Raw genomic sequence first — 11,525 nt, 5'->3', positions numbered from 1 at the left:
ATGGCCGCCGCAAATGACTCGTCTCGAATCTCCATAAAGCAAGTATCCCCAGAAAAAGGAAAAGGCCTTTTTGCTAATACAAATTTCAAAGAAGGAGAAATTGTTTTTGAGGAAAAGCCATTGGTTTGCTGTCAGTTTTTGTGGAATGCTATGTACAAATACACGGCTTGTGGCTTTTGCATGAAATCTCTTGAAACAGCTGAGCAAATGGCGCGTAGGCTAACAGGAAATGCGACCTTGGAATTGCCACATGCAGCCAAGTGCTGTGAAATCGTGCGCTCAGGACAGAAAGTAGTCAACTGCCACCGCTGCCAGGTATTTCTTCTACTTATTAGTTGCAGTTTTAATTGTACTACTTTATAATAATGTCTATATTTTGGCTAATTTGGCCACTTACGATCCGGCCAGTGTTCGGAAATCAACCGATGCACGTGGTGGTAAACACTACATGTACTAGTAATCGAAAATTGTAGTGCGTCGCCCTAGGGAATTACGCACCTAGCTGGGATTGCATAAATATAGTCATTGCTTTTCTGATCAGGCTTTGATCTGCGAAATATTTAGAAAAGAAAGAGATTAATCTATGAAATATTTAAGAAAGAAAAGGATTTGGCCTTGCGATAATGCATCATTCAACTCCAACTGAACCCAGTCCTCGGGCATTGGCCTTTTTTTTTTCTCAGGAGCAGGGACTCATGAGCAGGCAAATCCCCTGGGCTGGGTACAAGAAATGAGGGCAAATGTACTGTCCTCCATCAACACTGCAACATTTTTGATTGACTGCACAGTCAAGTAGTGCCATTTTAAGCATTTTAATGTGCGATTTTTTGTTTCAATTATTAATGTCTGCCATTGTAATAGTGCTATTCTAATTAACACTTCACGCAGCGACAACACCAGTTTATGGTTTTAGTACTGTTATAAAATTATTGACATTAGAATTAATAGTGTGCTGTTAAGTTATCTGTTCAATGATATAAACAGAAATTTGATTAAATAAGCAAAAAATGTTGATTCACATTTTATCACTATATAATTCTGGCCTGATAAGCAATGAAGAAATGCATGCATAAAATCAAGAACCTGCCTTTTTAACCCTCTACAATTTTTTCCCATCCTTGACAGATGAGCCAATCTACTTGTCTTTCCAATAAAAACCTCTGTGTAGTTATATTCAGATAGGAAATCACATGCGTGTCCAAAGTTCAGGGGTGGTCCCAGGCTGGTAATGCCCGACCCCTGGGCAGCACCCAATTTGCTAATGCCTTACCCCCCGGGACTGACAAGGGTGGCAAATGCCCCGCAGTAGCCCAGGGGGAAGGGGGCTGGGTGCAGCTGGAATTGACTGATAAATAAAACCACAAGGAACATTGTGGAACATTCTGGACATGATGGTATTGAGACTTCAAGATGCTATTGTGACATTTCAAGATGGTGCAGATTTCGAACTGAGAGCCTGTTTTGTTGATTTCTCAGGCTTAGGAACACTTTGCACAGACTGCCCACAAAATCACAGAACACCCAAAGACTCAATTAGGGAGTGTCTCCCTCATTGACATAACTAATCACATTAAGTTGAGGGTTCTTCTTTTTAAATTAGGTCATTACCGGACATACACAAATTATTATTATAAACGGACAGCGATGGGGGTGCTTATTATAAGGTGGCTTTTATACAGTGTATTTGGAATTTCAACCTCAAGTTGACATTAATGTCATCTTATAGTTTTTGTCTGCTCATTTTGTATTGTTATGTATTGAACATATTCTAAATCTCTGTTTTGACTTCTTTTACTCCAAATAATAAGCCGACTTTTGCATTGCAATCTTTAGGTGACGTATTGCAGTGAAGAATGTCGACAGACTGCTTGGGAACAGTATCATAGAATGCTTTGCTTAGGAGAAAATCAAGGGGATCCTAGTCATCCACTTGAACAGCTGCAAGAAGCATGGAGGTTATTTTCCTGTTAAGAACATTCACAAAGTTAATACAACTTTTTTTAACTTTTTCATTGTCTTTGGTGTTTTCTAATTTTAAAGGATTTTGTTAGTTGGTGTAAAATGATTGTGAGAAGGGTCAGAAATCTTAATGTGAAGAACGTATACTCTCTGAGTGGTAATCTCTAATATGGTCTTCAATAGTGGTATGCTATCTCCAACTAAGCTGTTGTTTGAGTTGCCAACTTATCATAAAAGAAATCCCAGCAAATGTGTACAAGGCCACAGGGGTTTGATTGGCTACTGTTATGTGCGGTACCAGTCAATTTTAACACCACCCATCGTCTGGGCACTTGACTGGAGTTCTGCTTCATACAGTTGGTGAATTTGACCCAAAATGATGGCAGTTTGTTATTCACTGGTACATTATTTAATATAAAAAAGGATAGCTTACTCTTTTAATCATTTGGCTGAAGCTGTTTTGACATTATTTTGTTAATGGATGATTAATCAGGAAGATGCACTATCCCCCAGAAACAGCAAGTTTGATGCTCATTGCGCAGATGATTGCAAAGGTTTTGCAGGTAAGTTTCACCAAGTCTACCCAGCCTAATCTGACTCCAAACATTTTATTCTGCTGTCCCCATACAGTCAAACTTTATCTGCACCTTGATTATTTAGAGTCCTCTAATCCCAATACAAGATTTTGAAGAACCAAGGATATGAGTACTTTTGGGTTTGTTTTCCTTTTGAAGAACATAGGTAAGGTTTGTGTGCATTGTGAGTATTGGAGCACATTTAGCTGATTACCAAACTCTGCTGCCACAGATACGTTGTAGTAAGTACGCTAATGTTAGCTGGTGTTGCTGGACAATTGTTTTTTTTTGTTGTTGTTGTTGTTTTTATTTTTATTTTATTTTACAAGCTTTTCTGGACACAGGACTGCCCAGAGGGAATAGGCACGAACAAGACTCATAGTTCCCATGCAAGGTGCCATCCCTACCCAATCCCACAACCCGTAAAGGTTGGCTATACCACCGGGGTCTACGTCCCCTACTCTTTTCAAACAGTGGTGCGGGTTCGTTCTACGTCCCACAAGAACAGATCAGTGAAAGTGCTGTGAGAAGGGACCTACGGTTTTTCATCCTTATCCGAGAAGACTAGAAAGTCTAACGATTTGCAGATGTCATTACAAAGACAGCACTTTCTTCTTAGTTATTTAAAGACCTTAGACCCTGGTCCGGCCGGGGTTTGAACCCACGACTGAGCTAACCAGGTAGCGGTTAGTCTGTGGAAAATGGTAAAAGTAGCACCCAGATATCATGGTTCTATTGTGCAACTTGCAAGAATCTGTTACGTGCTTGTAGGCACCAGATCCTGACAAGATGAAGAGCATATTTGAATCTTTTTGCCATTCTGTAGTCAACAAAGGACAACAGATTGTACATAAGTTATTAGGAGATAAGTTCAAGGTCAGTGCTATGTTTGAGACATGTATCTACAACAAGAAATATTAACCAATGTTACTTGGTGTTTGTTAGTTACAGTAGTTGATACCTGCCCTGTCATTTCAGAAGTTTTCCTTTAGAATATTCTGTAAACAGTAAAAGAGACTTGTCGTCCTCATTAAGTATCAAATTTGTCATGAATTCACTACACTTGATTATTACCTGTGTTATTTTGTTAAAATTTCCCTTAACATGTTTTTCTGTCTTTGTTGCTGTTAGGAACAGTTAGACATCCTGAGAATGCTTTTATCTAACGCTCTCTTTGATGAGAAGTTGGAGCAGGTATGAAATTTAATTTAAAAAAACTAGTTAATAATTCATAAAGAAAAAACCAAAAGAAAGTAATGTTTAACGAGTGTCTTTATGATACAGCAATTTTAGATCACCTTTGACGCATGTAACTGCTCTTTATGTAACTGTTAGACTATTGTTAATATTGTACCTTTTAGAATCACTATCTGTAAATAATATCGCATCATGATGTAAATAGTTTAATTCAAGTTAATTTCTTCTTTGTTTTGTTTTTAACCTCGACTCATTAGCTATTTAAGCTAGGAGCCTAATAAGCTCCAGACCCTCGAGTATAAATAAAGTTTTCAGTTTTCAGTTATATCTGATCAAGACCTAGCTAAACTTTATGTCCAATTGTTTTAGACCAAAATAACCCCAAATCTAAATGTTAGTATAAGAGTGAGTTGATCTACTGTATATCAGATAATACCAGATAATACACCCCTGCTTGTTTTTTTAAACAGTACTTGAAGAACTCTGTTTTCTTGATTAGTGTTAATGGAAGAGATGAGTGGCGATTCCTGCCCTCAATTTTCATTTGCACAAGTGAGCAATAACTTAAAATGTACAAAATGACATCCATTTTCTAGCTAATTTAATACAGTCAAAGAACAAATTTTCTTGATAACTAGAGCTTTGTGGGAGCAGTAAGGCTTAATCATCCTTTAACACCAAGTAATTTGACCTTACTAGATTTCATTTCTTGATCACTCACTGGCTAAACATCACCAAGCGTTTTTCATGAGATGTTTTTTGTCATCAGTGATTGAAATAGCCCATGGTTCAGGAGTTTGCCTGGATCTTGGGATTGTGAGCCTCTGCACCTACTCTGATTGAAACAGGATGTATAGATTGTGCAAGAAATTGTCAAATCCATAGCTAACCTTAACTATTTCTCAGCCTACTTCAAAAATAAAATAACAACTCATATACACCTCCTTTCTAAATGAACACCTGTCTGTGAAAAAAAATACCCTTCCACCAGATGATACAAAATTCATATAATCCTTTTTGCTACATCTTCTGCAAATACAGAAACTTGGTTCTGTCCATTTGCAACCTCTGTTAAGGGACATTTATTTTGAATATCAATTTTATAGTGGTTTAAACCAGAGGGCTTTCAGTCTCTGATGGCACTTATTGGGACTAATGGACAAGGTATTGGAACAAGGTAAGCATGATTATTAGGTGAAACACAAATATGTGCTAGAGATGTAATTGACTGAAAAAGAAAATCAACAGATATGTTCCAACAAAATCATCATCAGTACATGAAAAAACTACAAACAAAATTAATATTTAATGATTGTGTTTAAGTAATTATGATTAAACAGGGTAGATTTTTTAGCTCCAAATCCTTCTTACCAAAAGAGACCAAAACGTTAGGGAAAAATAACATGTCTACAGAAAAACTTGAAAACTTGAAGCAATTTTTTCAAATTTTCAGCTTCTAGCATGTATTTTATCAAGTCTTAAACCACCCAGTAATCAAACCCTAGGATTTCACGGTCACAATCGTTTCCAGTACTGTGTTATTACTGTGTTTGAAAAACAAAGGAACTGAAAAAACTGTTCCCTATACTACTCTGATGACAGGTTTAGCTGGAAAACATTCAAAGTACAAAAGGCATCAGACAAGTGTTCACATGCATAGTAGGCAAGTGGTTTGCAGCTTGAAACACCTGGCCTGATTTGTTTGGGCTCAAACAATATTTATCCAAGTATTATTAAAGGTTAAGAAAATCTGCAGTTATAAAAATCCAATAATAATATATTAGTTCTAAAGCAAGTGTGTTGTTTCTGTACAAGAAAATATTCCTGAAAATGAAGTCATTACTAAATGATTAACAGAATGCTCTGATCAAAAAACATATCAACATCTTAAACCTTTGGCTTGAGAGTTTGTGGTAGTAGCTCTCAAACTTGAAATGTTTGGCATTGTATTAGAGCATGTTTTTTTGGCACATGTTTTTATGTCTTACTTATCTTGATAAAAACAATTTGGATTGCAGCTCATTGAACATCTATGTCAGTAACCTTGAAAACCTTTCTGATATATCTGAGGATGAACGACAAGCTCTAGACATATATATTGATCAACTTTACGAGGAAATGGATAAAGGTACTTGAAGAATTCATATAATAATAGTTTTCGTGGGTTTTAAGTTGGCTGGTAAAGTTAAAACTTTAGTAGCGTTAGTAAGCGTTAATTTCCTTTCTAAATTTTCAATAATCCTTGACTTCGTTACCTTTGTTTGTTTGTGTCTTTTTTTGTACAGTTTCCGGCCAGTTTCTAAACTGTGAAGGCTCTGGATTATATGCTCTTCAAAGTTCTTGTAAGTTCAACAGGGTTTACAAAGTGACTACAGAAATTTGGAGGTTTGAAATTTTTTGTCAGGGACATTTTAAGGGTAGGAAATTTTGCAATAACTTACAGTCTGCTTAGAGAATGCAACCTTAATGCTTGGTGATTGAAGAGACCTGGATGCATAAAATGTCTGCAATTTTTTTAAAACTGATGTTTGTGATTTTTTTAGGGTTACACCCTGGACTGCTGGACTTTTGGGAATTTGGGTGTAGCCTAATAGGACTTGAGGTTTTATAAACGATGGTAGTACTACACATCTCTGTGCTACATGTATTATGGCCAGCGCCTTGCACTTGTGCAAAGCTATATCACCTGGGCAATGGCAACCATGGACAACTGTTTTACACTCAACCTCAGCTGGGCTTATTACTATGAAATATCTCATTGGACATCCCATTTGCCCTTCACTGCCAGGGCAAAAGGCTACGAGTAGTGCAACATTTTCTTTAGAAATAGTTGAGCAAGCAAATTATAGAAGCGCACATTAAATCACCATGCACAAGAGAAACGAGATGCAGAGGAAGGAAGAAGGAGTCCCTTCTGTGTGTCACCTTCCTCGCGGGTGGCGATTTTCATGCGCACTTGCATATTTCATTCGCTATATTATCCTCGAGGAAAATGAGGGACTGATTGTAGTCAATTAAATGATGAGCCCAAATAAGGGGGAAACAGCTGTCCATGGCTGCTAATTCTCATGTGATATGGCTGTGATCCATATTGTGGAGAGTGACCATTGCTTTCAGATGGTTTCATTATAACTTGGCCTAATTTACACTTATATGTTTTAGGTAACCACAGTTGTGAACCAAATGCAGAGGTTACATTTCCATTCAACAACTCAACACTGGTTCTAAAGGCACTTCACAGCATTCAACCAGGAGAGGTAATAACACTTCACGTCAGACTTGATCACTTAGCTACATGGCTGACGTTGGGCTGGTATAATTTATGGTACAACTAGTGGATTTTATACTTCACATGCTTGATGAACAACTTATTTGCTAGTTAGGGATATAATTGACTATTGAGATTAATTATTGTGCGATCTTGAAAAAAAAGCTGATATGTCAGTGTTCTGAGCGTGTGTATCTTTGTTGCTTTGTTACTTTGTCTGTTTGTCTATGTGTTTCAGGGTGATTCGTCTATGAGTTGATGCTAAGAACCAATGGCACTTTGAGACCGCCATACTTCTGATTCGCTAATGAGTGGTGCAACATTATTTTTAACCAGTCACCAAGAATGTTCAAAGTTAAGGCAAACTAATCATTTCATTGGACCACTATAAAGACTTTACTGAAAACCGCTCTTAAAAAGTGATGCAAAGTCCAGTGGTATTAAAACAATATTCGTAACTTGCGCATTTTCCATAATACGCCTTGTTTTGACTCCCCTTCCCCCCCCCCCCCCCCCCCCAACGACCTAGGGCTTCCCACAAGTTGCAACTTTTTGGCATCTTCTCGTATTTCCAGCAACTTTTTCCATTTCGAGTAACTTTTTGCATTCTGAGCGATTTCTCTAGTTATCTTCTAATTCTGAGATTTCGGAGCAGCTTTTAGTGCTTAAATTGGCCTTTCTTCCATATTTCACAATGTTTTAGTAGACAATCTATGAATTTCCTGTAAAAAAGGAGCAAACACCCCCCCCCCCCCCCCCCCCGAGGGCAGATCATGGGCGCAAGATAAAAGTACCTGGGCTGCTCGTCAGCGGTTTTTAGAGAAAAATCAAAATGGTGGACGAAGATTCACACCCAACTGACTTGAGTGTCTCGGGTGAAGATCATTGAACAATTTTATTGGCTCATTACATTTTTTGGTTTTAATTGAGGACAAAGTTATTTAACAACGATGGTTACGCCGGAAAACTGCACAAAAATGCTTAGAAATCTTACTTTTGTTTTACAATTTGCATATTTTAGCATCAGACAAAGGAAAGTTTTGTTTTTCGAGCAACGTTTGGGCAACTTCCGTTGCAAAAAGCAACTTTTGACCAACGTTTTGAGGAACTACGGGAAACTTTTTGGGAACTCTCGAGCAACTTGTGGAAAGCTCTAAAAAGACCCGTTTCGAATTATTAAAATCCATACTTGGCTCCGAGGCTGAATTAAGGGAATAAAACAAAAGAAATGAATTCTTCATCCCTGAATTTGTATTCTATTAATTCGCAGGAAATTGTGATTTGTTACCTTGGAGAGTGTGACAGAGACAGAAGTCGTCATTCAAGACAACGATTACTCAGGTATCTATACCGGTTGTACAACTTACGTCTATCATATTGCGATGAATAATGGATATGATGTACAATGAACTTAAAATGGCACTTTTGGCATACGAGTTGCAATTGTCGTGTGCTAAAATGTAAATGCTTTAACTTTAACAAGCGTTAATAAAGAGCTAAAATGGACCTTACGAAACTACGACGGCGAGGGCAACGGCAACGTTAAAAAGCAATAGGTTTAGTTAGCAAAACAACAATTCTGCACGTGCATCACGCTTTTCTGTACATTTCTTTGCCGTCTCTGCACGACTACGACGTGAAATGACCAAATTTTAAGTTTTTTGAGGCCGGGACAGGCGAGGCGATTAATTCTACCATCTCTGTCTGAACTCGAGTGCGGCCCCCTCTCCTCAGCTCCAACATAAATTCCCTTCTTTTAAGTAACCTGGGCGACTTTGTATACTCACGAAATGGTTTGAAAGGATGCAGAGTCTATTTTTCAGCGAGGTTTTCATGGACGTCGCTGTTGTCGGATCGTAAGGTCCCTAAAGCAACAACGACGGCGACGGCTACGAAAACGTCACTTAAAAAGTGAAGTCGCGCGGCCTCAAACTTTATCGCGCTTATTCCATCTCGTTTACTTCGTCAAATGTTGGCGAATGTTTTTGAAGTTGAATTCTAAAAGACTGTATCAAAGTTCAGGAAAAGAAAAGAAAGTTGTTGTTTTGTGTTCCCGTCCTCGACAAAACGTGAAGTTAGGCGTTTTCACGTTGTAGTCGTGCAACGACGGCTAAGAGGTGTACAAAAAAAGCGAGATGCACGTGCAAAGTTGTTATTTTGCCAATCTAAACCTATTGGTTTATTGCTGTTCTCGTTGCTGTCGTTGCTTGAGCTCCCTAATATAACTGACGCTGTGGATGAAAGCCTGCGTTGCAAACATTCAAATAATTCAAAGCTATTGAGTTGTACTTCCCTGCGGTGCTGCTTATTGTGTTGTACACGGTGGTTCTAACGTTTTTCTCTGCGTATGCAACTCATACTACGCGTTCTCATTCGCTATAGAACTTGGGAAATTACTTGTGAATGGCAAAATATTGAAAAGTCTCAGCTTCGTGTCAAGCATTATGTCAAACGTTACAAACAACAGAAATGAACTTTAAAACTGTTTCAATTTTCTTCAAGTTCAGTTGTCCATCGGTGCCTCCTTTTGTAATTGGTTTCACATTAATACCTTCTTTCAACGTTTTGAATGGTTATTTTTGTGTTTCACTCAATTTGGTGGCGTTTCTTACTGTTTGAATTTGTTAAATTTCGTAACCTCACCTCCTTGAAACATTTTCATTTGTCTGTGAATGATTTGATTGGCTCGTTTCTTTATTACAATGCTTACACTACGCTGCTCTTCAGGATATTTCAGATTGAGCATATCGCATGCGGCCTCTGGAAGCGAGGGTTTACGCTGCGTTATTATTTTTTTTTTGTAGAGAAAATTACCTGTTTACCTGCACTTGTCCAAAATGTGAATCTGAAGCTGGCCATCCAGACGTCACGTCAAGCGAAGATGAAGACGATTCAATGGAAGAAGACGCCTAATCGCAGACATGCTCGCCATTGATGTCATCGATCACTCGTGGTGTTAATTCGCCTTCGCACCTGTTTCGCATCGCATTTCATACAGTATAACCGTAATACGGTGGCAATCTTCTCCTGCTCAAACAGATGCAAACACGAATTAATCAGGAGAACATAGGAAGGTTGAACAGCCTCCCCGGGGAGCCAACCTCTTCGCCTACGGGGAGCTGGTATCGTTCAACACGCTCCGAGTCATGCGTAACGAAAGAGAAAACCATTCCACAGTGACTGCTAGTGTGGGACTGCTCACGGGCAAATCCAAACACCAAAACAACATTGAGGCTAACCCTGAGCTTCATTTGTTCGCGTTCAGTGACCTTCAATCTCTTACCTCTGTATTTCTTTTTTTTGTTCAATGACCAGTTATCCCTTGTAAATTGTAATGTTTCGCGCGATCACTTATCGTGTCAAGTACTCAGTTTCTTTTCTTCCTTTTCTTACATGTATGTCACTGGATGACCAGCTAAAGATTTTTGAGGCTCTCAAAGCATATAACTAAAAGATTTTTACCGTAACCACTTTACTAATAACGGCCGTTTTTCCTGGTTTGTTTTAGTTGTTTGTTTGTTCTGTTTAGACCAATTTCATCCAAATCACTATATTACAGGTTAGGCCCGGTTCAAACGCCGAATTTTTCATGAGCCGAACCTAATACATTGAATTAAATAAATGAAGAGTTCGGCGTCTGATCAATTAGGAACGCCTATTTCAATTGGAACGGTTCAGCCGTTCTTCCCGCGTAGCCCTGCCGGGAATTTCGACTGTTGACGACTTTGGAACGGCTTTGATTGAGACGCTGAACTTTTCATGTGCCTAACCTATAATGCTTAAATTATAATAACGTATTTTGCAAGCAGTTTGACCAAAATGACCATTTTTCTCCTTTTGAATTCAGTTCGGCTGGAATTAAGATCGGCGTCTAAATCAATTCAGCTAGTCTGAATAGTTTGGGTCGGCCTTAATTCGAAGCAGGTTCGGCTCATGAAAAGATCAGTGTCTGAACCGCACCTTGTAGCTTAATCCAAAACCAATCGTCACTTATTCGCTCACTTGTTTCCTTGGGCTTGGCCCCGGTAAATCGCGTTTTGCTGACAAATTCATTGATTGTCCCAAATTATCACCGAAAATGCTCTGTTAGTAAACATCTGATAAATGTTTGTATGTGTGTCTTCTTTGCCTGGTGTGGAAAAAAATGTTTTCAATTTGCTCAGTCAAACCCTGATAAATGAACCTATTTGTGAGGTTGCTGAAGACCCCCAAAACATCATTTCGCTACGCCACCACTGGTTTTCCCGCGAGATGACGTCTGAGAAACGACCGCAGAAATTCCATACTGATGACGCGTCTCTACCCAGATCCAGTCTCATCCAATCAGAAGCACTGCCCAGATCTGGGCAGTGACGCGTCTATGGAATAGGCTTTTTGCATTAGTTGATCACGTGATCAACTTTCGGTAAACACGAAAACAGTTCGCTTTAGTAACATTTTGTTAGCAGGAACTGAAAGTGTATATTAAACTTAGATAACCTGTAAATTTTCAGGCGTATATCTCAAAAGTAGCGATTGCAACGGCC

The 11,525-nt window shown here is 38.6% G+C and overlaps 1 protein-coding gene across 1 annotated transcript; it reads left to right on the top strand.

Moving 5' to 3' along the window:
- LOC140934752 (protein-lysine N-trimethyltransferase SMYD5-like) lies at positions 1 to 11,091 on the top strand. Its single transcript, XM_073384324.1, has 11 exons — positions 1 to 315; positions 1,834 to 1,955; positions 2,453 to 2,522; positions 3,306 to 3,410; positions 3,666 to 3,728; positions 4,838 to 4,908; positions 5,750 to 5,859; positions 6,017 to 6,073; positions 6,894 to 6,988; positions 8,270 to 8,340; positions 9,804 to 11,091. The coding sequence occupies exons 1-11, from the start codon at positions 1 to 3 to the stop codon at positions 9,910 to 9,912; spliced, it is 1,188 nt and encodes a 395-aa protein (XP_073240425.1). The 3' UTR covers positions 9,913 to 11,091.
- The last annotated feature ends 434 nt before the right edge of the window (positions 11,092 to 11,525 follow it).

This window comes from Porites lutea, chromosome 4, assembly GCF_958299795.1.
Source record: "Porites lutea chromosome 4, jaPorLute2.1, whole genome shotgun sequence".
Taxonomy (NCBI): domain Eukaryota; kingdom Metazoa; phylum Cnidaria; class Anthozoa; order Scleractinia; family Poritidae; genus Porites; species Porites lutea.
Note: the sequence above shows the minus strand (reverse complement) of the source record. Positions and strands in the feature narration are given on the sequence as shown.